The sequence below is a fragment of the Rhinoraja longicauda genome, chromosome 29 (assembly GCF_053455715.1).
Source record: "Rhinoraja longicauda isolate Sanriku21f chromosome 29, sRhiLon1.1, whole genome shotgun sequence".
Classification (NCBI taxonomy): Eukaryota; Metazoa; Chordata; class Chondrichthyes; order Rajiformes; family Arhynchobatidae; genus Rhinoraja; species Rhinoraja longicauda.
The window spans coordinates 7,155,952-7,182,507 of NC_135981.1; the positions used below are offsets into that span (position 1 = coordinate 7,155,952).

General features: G+C 43.4%; 1 protein-coding gene across 11 annotated transcripts in view; it reads right to left on the reverse strand.

The window, feature by feature from the left end:
• Positions 1–26,556, reverse strand: part of raraa (retinoic acid receptor, alpha a) — a 524,616-nt gene that overhangs the window by 36,182 nt on the left and 461,878 nt on the right. For all 11 annotated transcript variants that reach the window (XM_078424857.1, XM_078424854.1, XM_078424855.1 and 8 more), the window contains one exon: positions 12,226–12,367. In XM_078424857.1, coding sequence (XP_078280983.1) covers positions 12,226–12,367 — 142 coding nt within the window. The remainder of the gene's footprint in view (positions 1–12,225; positions 12,368–26,556) is intronic.

The window sequence follows — 26,556 nt, forward strand, 5'->3', positions numbered from 1 at the left end:
CAGACTCACACAAGAAAAAAAACTTATTCGAGTGAAGGATCCAGGAGCATCATGTAAATCAACTCACCAAGAAGTAGTGCCTCCACAGGAGGGGAGAGAAAATTGAAAAGATAGAGGAATAGCACAGCTCCTCTAAACTCACTTGGAGCGATCTATGTAAACATGCTTTTCCATTTCCAAACTTCTATTCCCTGTAATGCTTAATCAAGGATCAAGGAAAGTGTCAGGAGTTATGGGGAGAAGGCAGGAGAATGGGGTTAAGAGGGAATGATAGATCAGCCATGACTGAATGGCGGAGTAGACTTGATGGGCCAAATGGCCTAATTTTGCTCCTATCACCTGTGAATTTATGAAAGGCGATGGCTGGAAGCCCACAGCAGCCTGGGGCTTGCCTGAATCAGGCAACGCTCATAACAACTGGAGCGTGGACTGAACTTGGAAAATGGCGCCAAATATGCAGGCTCAGTAGACTATGTCTGTACAATTGCTAATCGGGGAGGGTATGGTGATACTCTACTGGACTGTTTGTAAGAAAACAATTTCATTGTGTGCTTGCACTTCACATATGTGACAGTAAAGCTCCACTGAACAGTAAAGAACCATTGAACAATGTCAAATTGATTTTAATTGACTACAAATTACAAAAAAACATGCCATTAAAAATGCTGAACACTTCAACTGTCCACAAATATGTGCAACATTATATTGCTACGGTTCCAAAATGTGCTAATTAACCATGGTCCTAAAATAAGATCATTAGTGATAGGAGTAAAATTAGGCCATTCGGACCATCATGTCTACACCATTCAATCATGGCTGCTCCATCTCTCCCTCCTAAACCCATTCTCCTGCCTTCTCCCCATAACCCCTGACACCAAAGATGCGCTAAATACACACAGCATTACTTCAAACGCCTACTGAAAAGCACTCAAACTTTTGCCTGTGTTTAAAGACATCGTACGAATCTCGTGGATTGCATACAATGTACAGCTTTTGTCACTTGCATTTCTGTACAGATTGGGTTACCAACCATCTGAAACCCCCCAAAAAACAGCACCAATTTACCTGAAAAGCTGGTGCAGCCAAGAATTTTGCCTCAATTATTGTTTACTTGGTGGAACTTAAAATAGGCCATTCAAAGGGTGAAGTATTTAACATTTATTGCATTGCAAATGACTCGCTAATTAGTTAGATAAAAATGTCATCTTGCTGTATGCAAACAAATGACTGGCTAATTAGTTCCATGAACGTCATCTGCTGAAGGTAAACAAAGGTTATAATAATAATAATAATAATAATAATAATATTCATTTATTGTCATTGCAACGAGTACAACGAAATTAAAAAATAGCCAATCCTGACGGTGCGTAAAAACATATATGCAATAAATGCAAAAACAAATAAATACAATTATATTAAGTACAAAAGTTTTAACAGTGTTGCCTAGTGCAGAAGGTAGTGTTCAGTTCTCGTATGGCCCTGGGGTAAAAACTGTTCTTAAGTCTGTTTGTTCGGGATTTGATCGACCTGAAACGTCGACCAGAGGGCAGATGAACAGACGGTGGCCGGGGTGGGATGGATCTTTTATTATTTTGCCTGCTCTACTGAGGCAGCGTAGGCTGAACAGGTGCTCCAGGGAGGGCAGTGAGCAGCCGATGATCTTCTGGGCCGTCGTGCAGGTTGAGGCCTTCATCCACAAGCAAACAGGGCCGATCCATTTTTAGCTGAACAACACCTGGAAGGAGAATTGCCTTGGCTGGACTTTAAATGCCATTTCATTCACAGCCCGCATTTGCTTTGCAAATTCCAGACAAAGACTGTTGCTATAACATACTGGGCTAAAGATAAATCGGCAGATAACAAATAGCCAGGAATATGCTGCATTGGGTGGCTGACACCAGCAAAAAGTGCAGGAAGGAACTGCAGATGTTGGTTTAAACCGAAGATAGACACAAAAACTCAGCGGGTCAGGCAGCATCTCGGGAGAGAAGGAATGGGTGACGTTTCGGGTCAGGTCTGAAGAAGGGTCTCGACCCAAAACGTCACCCATTCCTTCTCTCCAGAGATGCTGCCAGTCCCGCTGAGTTCCACCAGCTTTTTGTGTCTATCACCAGCAAAACAGTGCATCAGCTCACTCCAAGCCAAGTTGCTCGGAATCGACAAGACAAGACACAAAATGCTGGAGTAGCTCAGCGGGTCAGGCAGCATCTCTGGAGGAACAAAAAGGTGACGTTTCAGGTCGGAACCCATCTTTAGTCTGAAAAAGGTTTCCGACCCGAAATGTCACCTATTCCTTTTCTCCAGAGATGCTGCCAGACCCGCTGAATGACTCCAGCATTTTGTCTCTGTCTTCAATATAAATCAGCATTTGCTGTTCCGCTCTACAAATTGAATTTCTCAACGTAAAAATTAAATTATGGAATAGCCTAAAAAACCCCAGAACCAACTGATGGAAGTTCAAAGCTGGCGTTTATGACTGTAGTATGCAAGGGATAATATTGAGGCTTACACAGCTGAGCTCTGTGCAACTCAAGAGAAATACATGCTGGTATGCTCCATTTACCAGTCTAATTCCAATCTGCTGTTTGGGGCACACAGTTTAGAATTACCAGAGCTGAAGGAGAACAATTTTTTTCTCCTTAGTTCCAGGTTCCAGCAATTATTGCGCATAAGTCTGGCTTCACGATTAAACGACCAAGTTTGTCACAGAGTTCCCTCGGTTCCATCCTTGCGTCACCAAGTCTGCCGCTCGGATTTAACTCTGAAGATATTCCAAATATTTTGGTACTGACAAGAAAAAAACACAAGGTTTTTGAGTATGCTACATACTGAATGCCAGACAGTCACAAGCATGTAGTCAATTGATCAAATAGGGTATTAGGAAATAGATTGACCGAAGAATCTGCACTTCCACAATAACTTTCTCCTCCATTGTTCAGAGGAATGGAGCTTACTAACTTGTACCTGAAGCTGGATACAAAAGCAATTATGTGCATATGTGAGCATGAATGAGTTACAGCTCATGCATTAACCCTCTAGAAGAAAAGCAGCCTGTTTTGCTTCATACCAAAATCAGTGGGACAATAGACAATAGGTGCAGGAGGAGGCCTCATCTCAGTTCTAAATGGCCTACCCCTTATTCTTAAACTGTGGCCCCTTGTTCTGGACTCCCCCAACATTGGGAACATGTTTCCTGCCTCTAACGTGTCCAATCCCTTAATAATCTTATACGTTTCGATAAGATCTCCTCTCATCCTTCTAAATTCCAGTGTATACAAGCCTAGTCGCTCCAATCTTTCAACATATGACAGTCCCGCCATTCCGGGAATTAACCTAGTAAACCTACGCTGCACGCCCTCAAGAGCAAGCCATAGGGCTTGTTTCCACGCTGTATGACTATGCATTGATGGAGCATCTTGATTGGCATGGACAAGTTGGGCCGAAGGGCCTGTTTACATGTTGTATGTCTCTAGGCACAGATGGGTCAGCATGAACAAGTTGGGCCAAAAGGCCTGATTCTGTGCCGTATGGCTCTACGATTCGTCATTCGGCATTAAGTTAAGGTCACTTGTCCTGAGATGCAGTGAAAGGTTTTTGTTGCTTTACGGAATGGAATACATTTCAAAATATTTATTTTCTGAGGATGAAGTTTATTTATTGAAGATGGAGGAAAGGAAGCACAGGCAATCGTGGCACCATCAGCGCTGAGGACCTTTTAAATGATTAACATGCCACAAAACCATGTTAAATACCGGGACGTTTATTAACTCCCCACACGAGCGAGTGATATATGTGATAAATGATCCCCCCCAGAAATGGAGACAACCCCTAATTACCCCAAATTCACAGTGCATCCAGGCACATTTGCCATCTTATAAAATGGAGGTCATGAGAGTTGCTGATCACTCCTCGATGATGAATAATACAAGTCTCCCCACTGACCCACTGCGGAACGTACTTCTTATTTTATTTTAATTTTAACAGCTGACTTGAAAATGATCTTTACGGGAAAAGCAACCAAAATGACTGTAAAATTGCTTGAGATTATGTTTGGGCATCACAGGGATAGCATTGTCGTTCTGGTTTGTCATATGACGTCTTGATAAATGTACGTATTGTAAATGGGCTTTTTGGGGTGGCAGTCCTCGAGGGTAAATCTCACGGTGAGGGGGCACAATGGGAATTCAGAGGCGGAGGTCAACATGCCTTGCAGGATTTTCTGTCCGTTAAAATTAATGGACGGAAAATCTCTTCGGGAGTACTGACCTTTGCACCCGAGTTCCTGGTATGTGCTCCCAGCGCGCGTGGCTACCAGTCAGAAGCAGAAATCCTTGAACTATATTTTAAGCATTGCCACTGAATAAACATTTTGTTTTACTGTCCACTGCCATTTGTAAAAAAATCTAATTTTATAGATCGCACAGAAATTTCAATCACTATTCACAATGCTGCTGAAAAGCTAGAGAGGTGCAGAGATTTTAAAATAATGATAATAATGTTTTAAAATAATATATCAATTACTCTTGCGAGGGTAAGCTGCTTTCCTCTGTCAACTCTTTTTCTTATTACTGTCTTTAACATAGTTTACATTTCCATTCAGGTTATTTATTCCTTCCATTTTAATTTTCTTTGAGCTTGCTCCCCATTTCTATGTAGAGCCTTTGTTTTCATTGGCAATGGAAATAATCACAGTCTGACCAGATTGGAGTAGGTATCCCCAAGATACTTCATATATACAGGACAAAAATAAAGAGTTACATTTTTTAATTTATAAAAAATATATAAACTCTCATTGTGGCATTAGTTCAATTAACATCAAAATAAGATGAGCTCTGTCTGTTAAATGGACATTTACATCAAGCTCATAGGCCCCACCATTCTGTTTGTAATGAATCTTAACTCAAGTGCTCAATGGTATATTTGTTAACTTCAAGGATTTTGGGTCTGTTGCTGCTTTAATCTGCATTCCTTGATTTGTGATGGTTTGTGAGCTAATTTTCAGTTCTTGTCATTCTTGTTTTAAACTTAGAAATTGCTCTGCACCTCAAAAAACTCATTAAAATGCAGGGATGTTTGGGATTGGGATGGGCAAGGGGAAATTCCCACCAGCTTTACCAGACCCAAACTTTTAACTTTAAACATGAAACTTTCCCTCTCTCACCTCATAGCTATGCCCTCTATATTGGGCATTTCCACTATGGGAAAAAAGTTCTAACCGTCTACCCTAGCCTCTCATAATTTTATACACTTCTATCAAGTCTCCCCTCAAGGTAGACACAAAATGCTGGAGTAACTCAGCGGGTCAGGCAACATCTCGGGAGAGAAGGAATGGGTGACGTTTCGGGTCGAGACCCTCCTTCGGTCTGAAGAAGGGTCTCGACCCGAAACTCCACCCATTCCTTCTCTCCAGAGATGCTGCCTGACCCGCTGAGTTACTCCAGCATTTTATGTCTACCTGAGATTTTAACCAGCATCTGCCGTTTTTCTCCAACACAACCTCTGACACCTTTAGTTGAGCAATGAGTGTGGATTCCATAATCCCTTTGCACGTAAACGCAGTTAAGGGTCTTGCCATCAACTAAATAAAGCTAGCTTTCTCTCCAGTATAATAAACCAGCTAACTTCAAAGGAGAGCATAAACATAGCTCACTTTATGCAGAATAACGCTAAATTCACACCACTTATTGAAATTGTAGATAGTGATTGCTCACCTCAACTCAAGCAACTCAAACATCCTGTTCCTTCAACATTCCATGTCCACCAGCATCAGACACAACCCTGTTCAATCATGTCCATTGCCCCCAAATAGCTGTCTACGTTTTGTCTTGGAAATACTCGTGTCCGCAGCAGGTATTTGCTTTGGCATTCTCAGGGCGCACCACCTACTTACTGTCAGACATTCCCAGCTGAGACACAAACATGTCAGCAATGGTCAATGATGCTGGGTGAGAAATGAACCGTTTAACGTGATGGGAAATATATTAAGAGCAGAGCAGCACAAAGATGATTTTGTTAATGAGACCTACAATCATGCACGCCTTTGGAAAGTGCGAGGAAAAACCACACTGTCACAGAGAACGTACAAACTCTGCATAGACAGCACCCGTAGTCAGGATCGAACTTGGGTCTCTGGCGCTGCGAGGCAGCAGGTCTACCGCTGTGCCACCGTGCCACACAACAGCCCCCGGAAAGTCTCTGGGCAAGTGGGAATCGAATGAATGGCCAGCACTGTTACCCCCCGCCAGTGTCCCAGAAACCTAATATACATAATCTCCGACATTTAGGATCCATCCCAGTTAAAAGGGTGATAGTGTGTCTGTCACAAGAACAAACTGTGTGACTGCATGAACAGGTTCACAGCTTAATTCTTTTAGCTGTGTTAAGGAAGCTCAGTTGTGTGTGTGTTCTTTGCAGTGCCCACTGCTTGGCGATGTGAGCTGCTGCTACCTGCATTGCCCTCCATAATGTTTGGGACAAAGACCCATCATTTATTTATTTGCCTCTGTACGCCACAATTTGAGATTTGTAATAGAAAAAAATCACATGTGGTTAAAGTGCACATTGTCAGATTTTAATAAAGGGTATTTTTGTACATTTTGGTTTCCATGTAGAAATTACAGCTGTGTTTATACATAGTCCCCCCATTTCAGGGCACCATAATGTTTGGGACACAGCAATTTCATGTAAATGAAAGTAGTCCTGTTTAGTATTTTGTTGCATGTCCTTTGCATGCAAAGACTGCTTGAAGTCTGCGATTCATGGACATCACCAGTTGCTGGGTGTCTTCTCTGCTGATGCTCTGCTCAGCCTGTATTGCAGCCATCTTTAGCTTATGCTTGTTTTGGGGGTTAGTCCCCTTCAGTTTCCTCTTCAGCATATAAAAGGCATGCTCAATTGGGTTCAGATCGGGTGACTGACTTGGTCACTCAAGAATTGACCATTTTTCAGCTTTGAAAAACTCCTTTGTTGCTTTAGCAGTATGTTTGGGATCATAGTCTTGCTGTAGAATGAACCGCCGGCCAATGAGGTTTGAGGCATTTGTTTGAACTTGAGCAGATAGGATGTGTCTGTACACTTCAGAATTCATTAAGCTACTACCATCAGCAGTTGTATCATCAATGAAGATAAGTGAGCCAGTACCTACATCAGCCCGACATGCCCAGGCCATGTTTCACAGATGATGTGGTATGGATCTTGGGCAGTTCCTTCTCTCCTCCATACTTTGCTCTTGCCATCACTCTGATATAAGTTAATCTTCATCTCATCTGTCCACAAGACCCTTTTCCAGAACTGTGGTTGCTCTTTTAGTACTTCTTGGCAAACTGTAACCTGGCCATCCTATTTTTGCGGCTAACCAGAGGGTTGCATGTTGCAGTGTAGCCTCTGTATTTTTGTTCATGAAGTCTTCTCCAGACAGTGGTCATTGACAAATCCACACCTGATGAGTGTTAGACAGGTGTTTGGGGATTTTTCTTTATTATAGAGAGAATTATTCTGTCATCAGCTGTGGCGGTCTTCCTTGGCCTGCCAGTCCCTTTGTGATTAGTAAGCTCATCAGTGCTCTCTTTCTTCTTAATGATGTTCCAAACAGTTGATTTTGGTAAGCCTAAGGTTTGGCTGATATCTCTAACAATTTTATTCTTGTTTCTCAGTCTCATAATGGCTTATTTAACTTTCTTTGGCACAACTTTGGTCCTCATGTTGATAAACAGCAATAAGTTTCCAAAGGTGATGGAAAGACTGGAGGAAAGACTAGGTGCAGTGAGCTCTCTTATACCTGCATTAAGGAGGCAATTAAACACACCTGAGCAATTACAAACACCTGTGAAGCCATGTGTCCCAAATATTATGGTGCCCTGAAATATGTATAAACACAGCTGTAATTTCTACATGGTGAAACCAAAATGTATAAAAAATACCCTTTAATAAAATCTGACAATGTGCGCTTTAACCACATGTGTTTTTTTTCTATTACAAATCTCAAATTGTGGAGTACAGAGGCAAATAAATAAATGATGGGTCTTTGTCCCAAACATTATGGAGGGCACAGTAACAGAGCCTCCAACTAGCCATCTGGTTTGACATCCAAGTGCTCTCTGACCTGCCTGGAGCAAGGCAGGAGGTAGAGAAACAGAAACGTGTTTGTTCCCAACAGCACCAACTTTTGTGAAAGGAACCATTCTCCTTCTCCTTGCTAATCACGAGCAGTCAGAAGCTGGGCCAGCATGGAGGGCAAAACCTCTCAACGCTATCAGTTCAGACACCCAACTCCAAAATCATTCAAGAACTAAGAAATCTACACCACACCGTCCACCCATATAAACACCGCAGCAGAAAACATGTCAGCCAGAATGCTAAAATACATCGTAACATGATTTATAATAATTCTCTGCACAATCATTTCAATTCTCCCGTGTCAAACGTGGGTACTTGTCCAAAATATCCCTTCACGCATCAGGTTTCAAACATTTCAGGCATCAATCAGAAGTAAACCATTTATTTACACGCATTCCTACAACGTTCCAGGGTAGGTAGGGGTCAGGAGAAGGGACAATTGTTGATTTTTCTTCTCCTCCTTAACTCAGGAATGCCAAAGATGACAATCACACCCACACCACCTGGCTTCAGATCAGATTAATTCAGCACAAACTACATGTAAACCCAATCTGGACATCAGAGATAGAGAAGACCTTTTATTAAAGTGGTGCGAGAAGATAGATTCGATGTAAATGATGCTGGCAGTGCCTTTGAAAACATTGAAATATAACCAGCATGTAGGAAGGAACTGCAGATGCTGGTTTACACCAAAGACTTCAGTCCGAAGAAGGGCCTCGACCTGAAACGTCACCCATTCCTCCTCTCCAGAGACGCTGCCTGTCCTGCTGAGTTACTCCAGCATTTGGTGTCTATCTTCGAAATATAACCGAGCAAGGTTTACTTACACCTTCTCAACCCATGTCAGGTAAGAACATTGGTTCTATGCCCCTCCTCCAACCTCATCTATTGCATTCGGTGCTCTTAATCCTCCACATCGACAAGGCCAAGCGTAAACTAGACGACTGTTTCACCGGACATTTGTACGATGTCGAAATGGAGCTCCCGGCTGCTTGCAATTTAAATTCCCTTTCCCACAACGATCTTTGTGTCCTTGCCTCCTCCACTGCCAGAGTGAGGCCACATGCAAACTAGAAGAGCACCTTGGGTAGCCTATAACCCAATGGCATGAACATTGAGCTCTCCAATTTCAGGTTACCCAACCCCCCCCCCATCCATGCAGTTTTCCCCACCATCGTTATACAATACAATATATCTTTATTGTCATTGTACAGGGGTACAACGAGATTGGGAATGCGACTTCCATACGATGCAATAAATTAATTAGCTAATCATCAATCAGATCAAGAATAGAGATCAAGAATTATTAGATCAAGAATAGAGAAATTGGGAGAATTGGGACACCGAACGATGCAGAAAGGGTGAATTCCCATTAAAATATCATGTTCATAAGTTATAGGAGCAGAATTAGGCCATTCGGCCCATCAAGCCTACTCCGCCATTTAAATCGTGATCTGCCAAAACCAGCTAATTTGCAGGGTCTCTAATGCAAAGCCTGAAAACGCCTTGGATCTGCACCCACACCAGGCTACAGAACTTGAGTTCAGAGAGAAAGAGCTCCAACCTATATAACATCTTCCACATCTGCCAGATATATATTAAAACGTTCCAGTGCTCCAATTATTTCCCACATCCCAAAGACGGCAAATTTGTAGGTTAATTGGCCTCTGTAAATTGCCTCCAGTGTGCAGGGAGTGAATAGAAAAATTAGGTGACATCAAACCAGTGTGAATGGGTGAAGGATGGCCAGAGTGGACTCAGTGGGACATTCCCATGCTCTTGAATATCAAAATATTTTTAAAATGCTATTTGTTGTAATAAATTATGTGCAAATATATCATATCATATCATATCATATCATATCATATATATATACAGCCGGAAACAGGCCTTTTCGGCCCACCAAGTCCGTGCCGCCCAGCGATCCCCGTACATTAACACTATCCTACACAGGGACAATTTTTTTTACATTTACCCAGCCAATTAACCTACATACTTGTACGTCTTTGGAGTGTGGGAGAAAACCGAAGATCTCGGAGAAAACCCACGCAGGTCACGGGGAGAACGTACAAACTCCTTACAGTGCAGCACCCGTAGTCAGGATCGAACCTGAGTCACCGGCGCTGCATTCGCTGTAAAGCAGCAACTCTACCGCTGCGCTACCGTGCCTCCCTATATATCTAATATAACACATAAATAAATCCATTGTATTTATAATATGGCAGTCCATAGAAAACAAATGATGACTTTTCAAGGCTTGTGATCCATTTTAGGAATTTGATTTTGTGAACATGCTGATTTTCAGTATAATCAGAACGTGGACACATCACAGATTTCATACTGTAAATTATCAGCCTGTTACACAAATTGGCCTCTTCCAAGAAAATTTAAATAACTTATGATGGATGAAGCTGACAAATTGGCTTCTTTACATTCTGACAGATGCTCAGTACTTGTGAGGAAAGCTCAACATGAACAAGATCATTTTAGGCTTCTTTAGGCCAAACTCATTTAATTTCCGTCATGCTTCAGTTAAGCAAGAATCTGTCTGGAAGCTGCCTTTCAAAATGCCCAAGACTATTAGGATTTCACTCAGCAACATGTTGCAACCTGTCACAAATTAGTGTTCTACCAAGCAGGAATGGCTGTGGGCGGACATTGGGAATTCTAGCATTGCTGAGGATGGAGCATTCTGGTCTCCTGATAAGATCTTTACGGATCATAATAAGAATAAATTCCCATCACAATTAGCTTCATGACTTCAACTTTAACATGGCCGTTCTGGTTCAGCGAATAGAGCTGCTGTCTCACAGCTCCGCTGACCTGAGTTCAGTCTAAACCTCCAGTGCGGATTCTACATGGTGGCGCAGCGGTAGAGTTGCTGCCTTACAGCGTCGGAGACCCGGGTTCGATCCTGACTACGGGTGACGTCTGTACGGAGTTTGTACGTTCTCCCTGTGACTGCATGGGTTTTCCCTGGATGCTTCGCTTTCCTCCCACACTCCAAAGACGTACAGGTTTGTCAGTTAATTGGCTTGGTCTAAATGTAAAACATTGTGCCTAGTGTGTGTCGGGTTATGTTAATGTGCGAGGATCGCTGGTCGGCCCGGACTTGGTGGGCCGAAGGGCCTGTTTCCGTGTTGTATCTCTAACCTAAACTAAACTGAACAACATGTGAACACGCAAGCTTTCTTCCGCAACCCAGAGATTCGTGGGATGGTAGGTTAATTAGCCGCTGCAAACAGCCCCTAGTATGTGAGTGAGCAGTGGAATCTGTGGGGAACTGATGGATTGAAAATTCAGGTCAAATTCAAATACGACAAGTGATAGTTTGACTCTGGTGGGGTGATGATGGAATTTGTAACAGGTACAATATTGATGACACATGAGGTTGCAGATGCTGGAATCTGGCGCAACAAATAATCTGCTGGAAGAACTCAGCAGGTCGGGCAGCATCTGCGGTGGGAGGAAAGGAATGGTCAATCTTTTGGGTGGAAACCCTGCACTTTTCACACTATGGTTCAAGATTCCTCATCTTAGTTTTTGTTTAGTCTGGAGATACAGCGCGGAAACAGACCCTTCGGCTCATCTGGTCTGCATCAACCAGTGATCCCCGCACATTAACACAACCCGACTCACACTCGGGACAATGTTTTACATTTAGACCAAGCCAATTAACCTACAAACCTGTACGCCTTTGGAGTTTGGAAGGAAACCGTAGATCTCGGAGAAAAGTCAGGCGGGAGAACGTACAAACTCCGCATGGACAGCACCCGTGGCCAGGATTGAACCCGGGTCTCTGGCACTGTCAGGCAGTAGCTCTCCCGCTAAGCCATCTTCCTCACATCCAATCTGTCAATCCCTGTCAGAATTTAGTAAGTCTGAATGTGATCTCTTTTCACTTCTTAGAGAAAGCTCCATAGAAAACTTGGGGAAAAAGCATGATGGTACACTTCACGAAATGCCCACAGCTTGGTAGGCATCTGAGAATTGCAAGTCCTGTTAGTTCACTCTGCACTCCACCTCCTTGGTACGATAGCAGAAACAAATGATCAAAGGAAAGCTTGCGGTCGTGATATGCATTAGGTCAGATGAAGCATTGAGACTTACATTCCTTGGACATGCCAACTTCCAGGCACTTCTGCAGCCGGCAATACTGACATCGATTGCGGGTGACTTTGTTGATGATGCAGTTCTTATCTCTGTGGCAGGTGTAGACCATGTTCTTTTGGATACTTCTTCGGAAAAAACCCTGCACATAAACACAGAAAGAGAAAAATATGCTACTGGTCTTGACTGCAGGCATTCCAAAATAAAACGCCAGACAACAATAAATATCCATTGTGCAAGACAAGATTTCCTCCAATGGTTCAACTAAAAAAGATAGTCAGAACAATGATTCATGTGGAGGTAGACAGAAAAGGCTGGAGTAACTCAGCATCTCTGGAGAAAATGGATAGGTGACGATTTGGGTTGGGACCCTTCTTCAGACCCAACCCAAAACGTCACCTATGTATTTTCCACGCTGTAAGACTATCTTTCTATTCTACAACCAGTGGCATGAACCTGAGACAATGAGACTGATTCGCAGAGCCTGTGTGGCCAGCATTCTTTGCCAGCGGGCTGCAGATACTTGGCAGTTGTGGTCACCCTACCCAATGTGTGTCACTGGCTGCCAATAACTCCAACCAGCAACATGAACTCGGAAAATTGGCTCCAATGCCTGTGGCATTCCTGCCTCCACTTCCCAAGTATGCTGATCTCATTGCAGGCAGTTCTAACCGCCCAATTTAGTGGACTGTCAATAAGACCGGATCCTTGTAAATCTGTTAGACAGCTGACTGTGGATGGTACTCAGTATTTCCTTTAAAAAATGTACTGAACATGGTTACCGATGACTTACATTCCCAATTCATCCGTGTATGTAAACATCAAGCTTCTGACCATTACACACTTGATCCAAATTAATTCCCATTTAAGAAAATATTTTTCTGCAGCAAATAACTTCCCTTCAACTCCCCTGCCCCTATCAAAATCCAAAGTCGACATGGTCATGGAGTCTTACAGCTTGTCGGCCGAACTAGCCCACATCGGTCAACATGTCCCATCTACACTTGTTCCACCTGCCTGCGTTTGGCCCATATCCCTCTAATCCATGTACCTGTTTAAATGTTTCTTAAACATTGCGACCGTACCTGCTTTAACTACCTCATCCAGCAGCTCGTTCCATGCACCCACCACCCAATGCGTGAAAAAGTGACCCCGTGGGTTCCTATTGAATCATTCCCCCCTCACCTGAAACCTATGTCCTCTGCTTCGCGATTCCCCTACTCTGGGCAAGAGACTCTGTGCGCCTACCCGATCTATTCTTCTCATGATTTTGTACACCTCTGTAAGATCGCCCACATTCCTCCTGTGCTCCAAGGAATAAGTCCTTGCCTGTTCAACCTCTCCCGATAGCTCAGGCCCTCTGTTCAGACATCTAGACAGATATTAGATGTTGCCAAGATTGTTAAATTTTCAACTGGGCAGCCCATTATAGATGGTTTAAACAGCTCACTGTCAAATCTCCCCTAAACTGCAGCATACTTTTCAGATACATTGCCAATCTTCAGGGAGTTTTCAAACTGACGGTTCAAAACAACATCTGCTGCCTCCCATCAATTGCAATATAATTTTATGATGCAGGTGGTGTTATCCTTTTTACTCTCCAACCTGCTCCAAAACCACAAACATTTTCCCATGATAAATTTCCACAGGTTACAGTGGTAAAATGTTGCCTTAAGTTTGTGGAGTGAGTTTCCAATAAGCTAATTGACAGCAGATGCTATTGCAGTCAAAATTGGTCCCGTTCTCCCGAACATAATCTTGAGAGGAATAGATCGGGTAGATGCACAGAGTCTCTTGCCCAGAGTAGGTGAATCGAGGACTAGAGGACATAGGTTTAAAGTTAAGGGGGAAAGATTTTATAGGAATTTAAGGTTACCTATTTCACACAAATGGTGGTGGACGTATGGAACAAGCTGCCAGAGGAGGTTGTTGAGGCAGGGATTATCCCAACATTTATGAAGCAGTCAGACAGGTACATGGATAGGACAGGTTTAGAGGGATATGGATCAAATGCTGGCAGGTGGGACTAGTGTGGCTGGGACATGTTGGCCGGTGTGGGCAAGTTGAGCCGACGGGCCTGTTTCCACACTGTATCACTCTATCACTATATGAACCTCCAAACCCAGGCTTTCTCGCACTGCTGGTGGACATCAAGTCAAAACCGAATAGTGAAAGGCCTGGATAGAATGCTTGTGGACAGGATGTTTCCACTCGTGGGACAGTCTAGGACCAGAGGACAGACACAGAATAAAAGGACGTACCTTTAGAAAGGAGATGAGGAGAAATTTCTTTAGTCGGAGGGTGGTGAATCTGTGGAATTCATTGCCATAGATGGCTATGGAGGCAAAGTCTTTGGGTATTTTTAAGGCGGAAATTGACAGATTATTCTTGATTAGTGAGGGTGTCAGGGGTTTTGGGGAGAAGGCAGGAAGAAAGGGGCTGAAGGGGGTAAGATAGATCATTCATGATTGAATGGCGGAGTAGACTCGATAGGTACAATGGCTTAAATCTGCTCCTGCTATGACTACCTCAGCCAGTTTATCCAAGCCCTGGAGAGCTTTTACGAACCGTACCATCTTGCTGCTTTCTTGGGTGAGATTAATTAACTCAAATCTATTAGTTAATTCAAATCTCTCAGGCTATTGACACAAAATGTTGGAGTAGCTCAACGTCTCTGGAGAACATGGTTGGGCAACGTTTCAGATCGGGACCCTTCTTTGTCCCGTCCCCACATCTCTTCAAACTTTCTCATTCCTGCTACAACTAATTTGAAGAGGGTTCCAACCTGAGACGTCGCCTATCCATGTTCTGACTGACCTGCTGAGTTACTCCAGCACTTTGTTTCTTTATTTATATACCAGCATCTGCAGTGTGTGTGTGTGTGTGTGCATGCGCACGCATCAGCTGTATACCTTTTTGATGCATGTCCGTTTGTGTCCATTTGTGTGCACAAGCGAAATTACCACAATTAAACCTAGCAATATCTTCTAAATTGGTTCTGTAACCGGTAGTCAGTGAACTAAAACAAGGGATAGTGTAAGAAAATAACCGCAGATGCTGGTACAAATCGAAGGTATTTATTTCACAAAATGCTGGAATAACTCAGCAGGTCAGGCAGCATCTAAGGAGAGAAGGAATGGGTGATGTTTCGGGTCGAGACCCTTCAGGGTCTCGACCCGAAACGTCACCCATTCCTTCTCTCCTGAGATGCTGCCTGACCTGCTGAGTTACTCCAGCATTTTGTGAAAAAAACAAGGGATGATGCCCTTGGCCTTGTCCGTCTACCTTTGATAGATGCATCTGGCCTCGATAACATTGAGAGGAATGACCACGGCACTGTGATGGTGGACATGAAGTCCCGTCTTCACAACGCCATGCCCTGAAGCACCACAATCACGTAAATGGTGGAACAGATTGGGCAGCTCCAAACTGGGCAGTCATGAGGTGTTGTCGACCAATGGAGTCAGGAGAAAGGAACACTACCGCAATCTGGAGCCTCATGGCCCCGGCATCTCCCTCACTCCAGTGTTGCGATCATGCAGGGGATCAACCCAGATTCAACCAGGAGTCCAAATTCAGTGAAAATTAAATTTAAAAAAACTGCAGATGCTAGAGTACAATCTAGAAGTATAAACAGAAAACCTAGAGTAGAAACAGAAAAGGCTGCTTCTCAGTGGGTCAGGAGGTATCTGTGGGAAGGGAAACAGAGCTGATGTTTCAGGTCAAAGACACCTCGCCAGAACTGGGAAGGAAGCAGAAAAGGCTTGTTAAATTGCAGGAAGGGTGGAGGAGGGATTGTCTTAGAGAGGGGGGAAGCCCGGGATGACCTTAGGAATAGGCTAGTGCTGCTGTTATGTCTGGAGTATGAAGAAGGGTCTCGCCCCAATTCCTTTTCTCCAGAGGTGCTGTCTGACCCGCTGATTTACTCCAGCTTTTTGTGTCTATCTTCGGTTTAAACCAGCATATGTGGTTCCTTCCTGCACGCCACTATTATGTTTTGACTGCTCCTTTCCCCTCTCCGACACAGCTTTTCTTTGTTACATGTTCGAGAGGTAAGCTTGCTGCCAGTAAGCCAGGGCTGACACATTCGGCTCTGCGACACTTTGTGCAATGATTTTACCATCAGGGGAAACGTGGCAGAGAAATCTGGATGATGGCTTCACAGAGATGGAAAACCTGCAGGTCTTTTAGCAGGAACTGCCAAATGCCTAGCAGTCTGAATCAAAAATGTTGGCATATATAGAGAAATAAAAAATTTATTCTGTGTGGTGCTACTTCTTGCACAGCATTTCTGATGAAGGTCAACAACCCCCGGCCCCTATAATCTTCTCGAATAGCCGTGCAGAAGTTATTTCCCAAAGTAATCTCCCTGTGTATAAAAACTAAAGCCATAGAGCTCAGATTGGATTCACAGTCTTCGGTACTGGCCTAACACAAAGCAATGAAGTGAGGCCGTGTATTGCTGCCGTGAGCTGCCAGGTTGCAAGCTTTATGGACGATTCATTTTAGCTAGAACATCTGTTTCAGCATGAAATATCCACAAAGTGCAAACATTGTGTTTCCCATATTTTAGTCAGAAGGTAGTTATTTAAGATCAGTCACTGCACAATGTGGTTGCTGCAAATGCTTGGAACAACGTTGAAGATATTTCCCCTCCCCAAGTTCTTTGTTTCACTCGGTCTCATAATATAGATGTATATGCAACTATCTGTTACATTCAATATAGGAATCTTATGCACTGGTGATTAATAGAGAATATTGAATGACTATTAGTCAATGATAATAAGGGGCCGCACGATAGAGTTGCTGCTTTACAGCGCCAGACACCTGGGTTTGATCCTACCCTCAGGTGCTGTCTGTATGGAGTTTGCACCTTCTCCCCGTGACCGTGTGGGTTTTCTCCGGGTGCTCCGGTTTCCTCCCACACTCAAAAGATCTGTAGGTTAATTGACTTCGGTAAAAATTGTAACTTGTCCCTAGTGCGCAGGATAGCGTTAGTGTACGGGGTGATCGCTGGTCGATGAGGACTCGGTGGGCCGAAGGGCCTGTGTCCGTGCTGTGTCTATAAAGTCTAAAGGGAGAACCTGCTTTGGTAAATTTTGGTTTCGCTGAACCCCAAAATCAAACCTTAAGCTTTGGCATTATAATGAGTTACTAATTGAAGCGAGGACAGGGAATAAGCTTGATGTGACTGTCCAAGCTCACTAAATGGACAGACTGAAAACGCGAGTGATGTTTGTACCTATTGCTCTTGAACATAGAAAGTAGTCCACAGCCTCTCAGAACTCCTCTGCTAATTAATAGGAATGCAGCTGAACTGATTTAAAACTCAATTCCACCTTATCCCACCACCAGCAACCTTTCAGCCTCTTTCTTATCAAGAATCTATCTAAACCTGACCCTAAACATTGCCCGTCCATTCCCACCCCAGATGCTGTCTGACCGACTGAGTTCCTCCAGCACTTTGAGCTTTTACTCAAGATTCCTGCATCTGCAGTTCCCGGTGTCTCCATTCAGCCAGCTAGTGCGTTTCCAGTTGCCCTGGCAACCTCGCTCATAAGCAGGAAGCAACTTCCAAGTGCGTTCAAGTTTACCTGGGGCTGTTACTATATTTATCTTTTCAGGACATTTTTGTTTCCTTGTCAGCTTCAGATGTGGAGTTGGACTTCTCACCTTCACATCAAGGTCAATCATTTGACAGGTGATCGTTTTTACAAGACTTGTCCTATTAGCTTTTCCCTTACTGCCATTGCAGGCGAGAGCAACTTTAGCCCAGGCGAGAGCAATGGAACCGGCAAAACTAACGCAATCAAGTCTAAACATTAGGGCGGCACGGTGGCGCAGCCGTAGAGCTACTGCCTTGCAGCGCCGGAGACCAGGGTTCGATCCTGACTACGGGCGCAGTCTGTATGGAGTTTGTACGTTCTCCCAATGACCTGCATGGGTTTTCACCGAGATCTTCGGTTTTCTCCCACACTCCAAAAACGTATGTTTGTAGGTTAATTGACTTGGTATAACTGAAAATTGCCCCGCCTGTGCGTGTAGGATAGTGTTAGTGTGCGGGAATCGCTGGTCAGTAAGCACCCGGTCGGCCGAAGGGCTTGTTCTGGCACTGCATCTCTAAACTAATCTTATAATCACAGTTGACTATAGACATGGGCCTGAAGAATAAACATGTTTAGCACTACTGGCTAGGCTGGCCAATACCAACCGGCAAACAAAGGTCACTTTGCCTTAATTGGTTTAGCAGCCTACAGCCGATGTGTATAAAAATAACCAAGGAGCTTAATTTACAGTGCTTCAGGATCTTCTGGTTTATAACTTATCAACGCACTATATTAAGACTGACAATGGAAAAGCCACCAATACATAAATATTCAGCAAGCTCCTGAGTGTAATATCAGGTAGACCTGTCAAATATTGGCAAAGGTCTAGTTACAGCCGCAAAGAAGAAAGGTCACCTGGTCTTGCCCCCAATAATGCAAACTTCAAGTGCTTCAATTGACTTAGGAACATTAGCTTTGTTCCTCCAGCATGGTTAAGCTGCCAAACGGTTTCTAAATATACACAGCTTAAGCCCGTGACACATTTGACCTGTGGCATAGAATGGTACAAAAGCCAATTACTCCACATTTTCCATTTAAAGTACAAACACGTCTTTAAACAGATTGCAGATCTTATAACGGAGTTAATTATAAACCACTCTTTGGAATCTCCACCTTGCGCTCTTCCTTCTAATTCCCTGATCAAAACATAAGAACATAAACAGAAGCAAGCGGTAGGTGTTTTGGCCCCCTGGGCCAACCCTGCCGCTCAAGAGATCAGGGCCAATCTTCCACGAGTCCACCTTCCTGTAGTATGCCCATAAGCTTCGATTCACTCAATATCTAAAGCTCTTCTCTATCCTTGTCTGGAGCACATCAATGACTGAGTATCTACAGTGGCCGTGGTTTAGAATTTCAAAGATTCATAGCAACAGGAGCAAAGCCTCAGCTCAACCCAAAATGGCCACCACTCTCATCAAGCTTTTGTCTTCCCTCCATATCCTCCCGTGGTCAGGATCGAACCCAGGACTCCGGCGCGGTGAGGCAGCAACTCTACCGCTGCGCCACTGTGCCGCCCCATCGTAGACAAAGAAGGTGAAAATCAAAGGGAAGAAAATGACTAATAATGTATGTATATGGTAGATCTTGGACAATTCTCAGCAATCAAGAGTAATACGCAGCAACTCTACCGCTGTGCCACTGTGGGCAAAGAAGGTGAAAATCAAAGGGAAGGAAATTACTAATTTAATATGTAGATTGTAGATCTTGGACAATTCTCAGCAATCAAGAGTAACATTCAATATAAATCAAAATAACTTTGCAATAATGTTCATATGTTGTGACTTGGAAATTGCATTAAGAATGCTTAGATACAGCTTCAAAAGACAGCATTTCCGAAGGATTTTAATGTCGCTCACTGCAATCACTCAATTGTAACACGACAAAAACGCACAAAGTTTAGAACCAAATATGTTGGGTCCAAGATGGATCTGTCATCAATGTGTAAAAAGTCTCACTCGAGGCACTAAAATATTCACTTAACTTGTCACCTAAAGTCAAGGGTTAAGAACTACAAAAGACTTGAGGACATTAGCCTTTGTATCTCTGTCAGTTCATGAACAGAACTCCATTAACAGTTGCTTGTTTGGATCTTAATGACTTGCACAACACAAACAGACTGGGGTTGACTCAAGGTAAACACATCTGCACTCTAAGCCATCAATTCCAGCGCAGTGCACCACTTCCATTCTCTTCCGCTACACAAAAACAAAGTATTTTTAACAGGACTGCTTCCCAGTGATCCAGGATGTCTCACGGGATTCCTTGCTTCGTTGTATACGAAGCAGACGGTTTTGTTTCTCCTTGACGCTGCTCTTTGCCACACGGCTTGCTAGGGCAGGGATCAATTCGATTTCAATTTTAGCTTGAATAGAGACAAAAAGCTGGAGTAACTTAGCGGGTCAGACAGCATCTCTGGAGAAAAGGAATAGGTGACGTTTTTGGTCAAGAGTTTTATCATATTGGACATGACCAAAACACTGATTTTGTTCAGTATAATGATGCAACTTAATTAATGTTGAGACGGCATAGTTGCGCAGCGGTAGAGTTGTTGCTTTACAGCACCAGAGACCCGGGTTCAATCCTGACTCCGGGTGCTGTCTGTACGGAGTTTGTACGTTCTCCCCGAGACCAAGTGGGTCTTCTCCAGGTGCATCGGTTTATTCCCGTACTCCAAAGACGTGCAGGTGTGTAGGTTATTTGGCTTCAGTAAATTTTTTAATTGCCCTTCGTGTCCAGGATAGTGCGAGTGCACAGGGATTGCTGGTCGGCGCGTACTCAATTGGCCAAAGGGCCTGTTTCAGTGCTGGATCTCTACTAAAGTAAAGAATTGATACTGAAGAAGGGAAAAGACACATAACACTGTAGAGGTAGACACAAAATGCTGGACGTTTCGGGTCGAGACCCTTCATCAGTCTGAACAAGGGTCTCGACCCGAAACGTGACCCATTCCTTCTCTCCAGAGATGCTGCCTGACCCGCTGAGTTACTCCAGCATTTTATGTCTACCTTCAATTTGAACCGGCATCTGCAGTTATTTTCCTACATAACACTGTGGAGTTTGATTTAAAATAATTTTGATTTTGAAGCATTCTGTGAAACATGAAATTCGTTCTCAATGCTGCTTTAATGCCCCAGTTTAAGCCGTTGCTTAAAAATGCTTCAATATATTGATTCATGTGATGCAAAAACACACACGCTTAGGCCCATATGTCACAGCTTAATCCATCACAATGCTAAGATATTCAATTTTCTTTAGATCTCTCTCCTGCCCTCACAGTCAGCATTCCTTCGTCGGTTCACATATATCAGTAGTTTCACTGACGCCAGCAGTGAAATCTGAAATTGAATTGAATTGAATGATACAGCACGGCAATAGGTCCTTCAGCCATCCGTCCACGCCGACCATTGATCGTCCATTCACACCAGACACAAAATGCTGGAGTAACTCAGCGGGAGAGACAGCATCTCTGGAGAGAAGAAATGGGTGACGTTTTGGGTCGAGACCCTACTCCACACTGGACTGGAGTCCGAAGAAGGGTCTCGAACCGAAACGTCGCCCATTCCTTCTCTCCAGAGATGCTGCCTGTCCCGCTGAGTTACTCCGGTATTTTGTGTCTATCTTCACTTTAAACCAGCATCTGCAGTTCCTTCCTAAATATCCATTCACACGTGTTCTATGTCAGTTCTGGTTCTAAAAGTTCCACTTCCAGCATCCACTCCCTACAAACTAGCAATTTACAGAGGTCAATTAATCTACAAAACCCATACGTCTTTAGGATGTGGGAGGAAACCAGGGTATCCAGAAGAGACCCATGCAGACACAGGGAGAAGATGCAAAACTCCACACAGACAGCATCTGAGGTCAGTATCAAACCTAGAGCTCCGGTGGTGTGAGGCCAGAAATGGTATCCGCTGTGCCACACAGCACTACAAATAATATTTATATTCTACATATCCCTGTTATAGACACAGAACCAACCCAGGTATTTGAGTTTCAACGGTTTGGGCATCGTCACAGTTGAGAAATGTCCAGTATTAAACATCTTCATAACTGTAATGTTGCAGTCATTTATTCCAATGATCTGGCATTTCCAACAAGCACCAAATGATATAAAAGATTTTAAAAAAGTGCTGGAGTAACTTAGCGGGTAAGGCAGCATCTCTGGAGAAAAAGGATGGGTGACGTTTTGGGTCAGGACCCTTCTTCAGACCAAATGATACGTACACCTTACCATCGTGTCTGCACAACGTCACTGAACTGACCATTTCATCATTTTGTTTTATCTCTTCAGGGCTGACATTGGAAGATTTGACCTGACGGGTAATGTTTTCTTGTTCTAAGAGATAATTCTTCCTGCGAGAGTCAAAACCCAACGCAGACAGGCGAACCGTGGGGATCATAAAAGCCAAATTTCAGCAGAGAAATTGACATTTTTGATCAAGACTGGACATTGTTTACATGGATAGGACTGGTTTGGAGGGATATGGACCAGGCGCAGGCAGGTGGGACTAGTGTAGCTGGGACATGTTGGGCGGTGTGGGCAAGTTGGGCCGAAGGGCCTGTTTCCACACTGTATCACTCTATGACTCTATTGTTCATTTGTTTTTCTTCCTTTCACTCCCATCCTTTGAAAGCTCTGACTTCAGATCGATTCGATCAAGTAATTTAATCTATCAAACCTGGAATATTCCTCATCTGCCTGGCTCACAGCAAGGAACAAACTGCTGCGCTATTGAAGGAGAAATTGTATTGAGTGCTGTCAGTTCCAAATTGGCAGCTTGTTGAGACTGCTACTCTTTGCATCGACTTAGTGGCAGCGCTTCCAAGTACCAGGGATGGAGAAGAAGACAAGATTAGGATAGATAGTGTAAGAAAATAACTGCAGATGCTGGTACAAATCGAAGGTATTTATTCACAAAATGCTGGAGTAACTCAGCGGGTCAGGCAGCATCTCGGGAGAGAAGGAATGGGTGACGTCACCCATTCCTTCTCTCCCGAGATGCTGCCTGACCTGCTGAGTTACTCCAGCATTTTGTGAATCAGTCTGAAGAAGGGTGTCGACCCGAAACGTCACCCATTCCTTCTCTCCCGAGATGCTGCCTGACCTGCTAGATTAGGATAGATAGTTCTGTTGTGTCTGAAACTTTCAACTCCAAAGTATTTAAACTGGCAGCAGAAGGAACTTATCTTTAAAAGCACGCTGCGTGTGGGAATTGAGCAATCTGAAAGGTAAATTGCTAATGCGCAACCATTACTTATGAAGGGAGGGAGGAGAGGGACAACTTAATCCAGGCCTGTTTGTTGCAAAAGTATTAGAATCCATACTTGGCTTGGCTCCCATTAGTGTCAAAGGCTAAGGGCGCTTCATTCACAGTGATTAACGTAGAAGGCTCGTCAGTAGGAAGCTCAAAAGCAAGCAGCTTTACATTAAAATTAGAGCAAAACCATCAAGAGTAAATCAGAAAGCAGTTTTTAAATACAAAAAGGGAAATCAAAATCTGGAATTCTCACCACGAAAGGATTATGGGACTGCAGGATAATCCGTTATTTAGCCAGGTTGTTTTTTGGTGGTATGGATGACAAGGGATAACTTTCTATTCACAATATAATTGAATAGAGTGTAAAGCAGCATCTGTAATTCCTCGTATCTCCTTTTTTAACTGGCAGTCTTTGCATTGCGAAATACAGCCCATTAAATTTCTGCAGGGCACTGAACCACAAGGGACCATTACATCACAGGGCAACATCCATGCATGCAGAGGTTACTGGGGATAACGAAGAGGGGGAAACGTGATTTACTCCCTTTCCTTCTCTATCCAGGGGTGGATCCAGACCTCCAGTTGTATCACCCAACCATTATCCTGGTTGCAATCAATCTTCAAGTTTGTATGTGTATGTGTAGAAACTGCAGATGCTGGTTTACACCGAAGATAGACACAAAATGCTGGAGGAACTCAGCGGGACAGGCAACATCTCTGGAGAGAAGGAATTGGTGACGTTTCGAGTCAGTCAGTCTGCGGAAGGGCCTCAAGCCGAAACGTCACCCATTCCTTCCATCCAGTGATGCTGCCTGCCCCACTGAGTTCCTCCAGCATTTTGTGTCTAACTTTAGGTTTGTATGGCTTTGTACACGAACACAACTGCTGAGGTCGTAAAAAACAAGGATTTGCCACGATAAGACGGCCGAAACTTAAACAAAGAAGCTAGGTCACAATGTTAGATACTGCAGGAACACAATGTAAAATGCACACTGATTAGCTTCAACTCCAAGGACAAGCGCATGAGCAGATTGTAGAATATCTTGCAGCAGCACATATTTCCCTTATTAGGGAATAACTGAAGCCATCACTGAAAAGGTATAAAAAGGGGAATGACTGTGCAACTAGCAGGAATCCACAAGAAGCATTTAAAGAGTGTGTAAGCATGTTGTTCTATATTTTTTGTGTGAGTATGTGTTGTTTTGCAACACCATGTCCCTCAGTTTGAGGCTGAACTAAATTAAGAGTAACTGGTGCAAAATGACCTGAGTTAACAGACAGATCAAATTCTTTAATTATGAATATTAGCTCTCTGTGGCTGGCGACTGTGAACAACTAATAATCTAATTATATGAACAGCTTCTCGTTTAAGACTCGCTTATGATCTGTATTGTTAAACATTGGCAAATGATTCATAATGGAAAATTAATAATTTAAGCATTCGGACTATGTAAACAGTGAAATGATGATTATAAATCCGGTGACTGGAGTCATTATATTTCGTTTTGGAGAACTTGCTTGCAGTGGAAATCTAAGAAAGCTGAGGTAAATGTAAGGCATCATTGAAGGCCAACTCAAGATTATGCCCTCTAACTTGATAGATTTAACGATGTTGCTCTTTTGACTCCTGCCTTTTGGCTCCTTTTAAAGAAATTGGATGAGTTCACTTAATTTGAATGTATCGGATTAGTTGGTAATAAATCTTTGGGGTTTTGTGACTGGATGGTTCAAAAGAATTTGGAAGTTCCAGGGCCCGTCTTCCATCCATGACAGGCAGCGGGAAACACTGCATGACGGTGTCAGGCGGACTGCACCCAACAAGAGATTTATTTTAATGATTTTGCCAAAGAGTAAATGAAAAATGAGATTCTGGACAGCTCTGTGACCAATAATTTGCTCCAATGTGAAGATGAAACTTAAATTAAACAACAAACTAAGTGGCGGCCCGGTGGCGCAGCGGTAGAATTGCTGCCTTACAGCGAATGCAGCGCCGGAGACTCAGGTTCGATCCAGACTACGGGCATTGTACTGTACGGAGTTTGTACGTTCTCCCCGTGACCTGCGTGGGTTTTCTCCGAGATCTTCGGTTTCGTCCCACACTCCAAAGACGTACAGGTTTGTAGGTTAATTGGCTGGGCAAATGTAAAACTTGTTCCTAGTGGGTGTAGGATAGTGCAGGGAGAACGTGCAAACTCTCTAAAGACAGCACCCCTTAGTTAGGATGGAACCTGGGTCTTTGGTGCTATAAGGCAGCAGCTTTACTGCTGCGCCACCATGCCGAATACTTTATAAAAATTGATATAAACTAAAATTCAGTCTTCCCCAACAAGATATGGCTTCACAAATGTACAGAAGTTAAAAGTATTGAAGTTAACAATCAGTTAATGGTTTCCAGAATATTAATATTTGCACTTCCTCAGAGTATAAGCCAATTGCGGTTATAATGTGTGACTGTGGCATTGCTGGTGAAAGGTCTAATACAAAGACCGGGGGGAAACCCTTCCGTTAGCCGAGATAACATGGGAAAGAACGCTAATCCTTTTAGGCTGGAAATTATTTGTAATAACATTCATGTGCATTCGATTAAGCAGATCACATGGTTTAAATGTATCGTGATACTTGTGCATGTTTTAGGTTAAATTGTTGTTGGAAGTCTGAAGATATAATTGTAGTACTTTTAAATACAGAAGGAGATAAAAGTTAAAGAGGTGCAAGAAGCAACTACAGATGATGGTTTACACCATCGCAAGTTATAGGAGTAGAATTAGGCCATTTGGCCCATCGAGTCTACTCCGCTATTCAATCATGGCTGATCTCTCCCACCTAATTCCATTTTCCTGCCTTCTCCCCGTAACCCTTGACACCCGTTCTTATCAAGAACTTGTCTATCTCTGCCTTAAAAATATCCACTGACTTGGCCTCCACAGCCCTCTGTGGCAATGGGATCCACAGATTAACTACCCTCTGACTAAAGAAGGTCCTCCTCACCTCCTTTTTAAAAGAGTGCCCTTTAATTATGAGGCTATGACCTCTGGTCCTGGACTCTTCCCACCAGTAGAAACATCCTTTCCACATCCACTCTATGCCTTTCATTAGATAAGGCATTACACCTTGGATAGAGATACTGAAGGAGGGTCTCGACCCAAAACATCACCCATTCCTTCTATTCAGAGCTGCTGCCTGTTATGTTGAGTTACTCCAGCATTCTGTGTCTATCTTCAAAGTTAAAGAGATATTTGGCAGCCCAGCTAGAGGCCGCCGATGCCTTGGTGTGAATCAATCCGCACTTCTTTAAATCACTGCTTCCTTGTTTGCATAAAGCAAACACAAAGATGATGTTCTGGTGATTGACTTCACCTTCCTACTCCCAGCGGTCTTCAAAGTTTGTTTTGCCTAGAAATAATCAATTCCTTACTTCTCCCAAGGTTTGCCTGAATAACTACAGATCAATATTTTTGCTCAGGTGC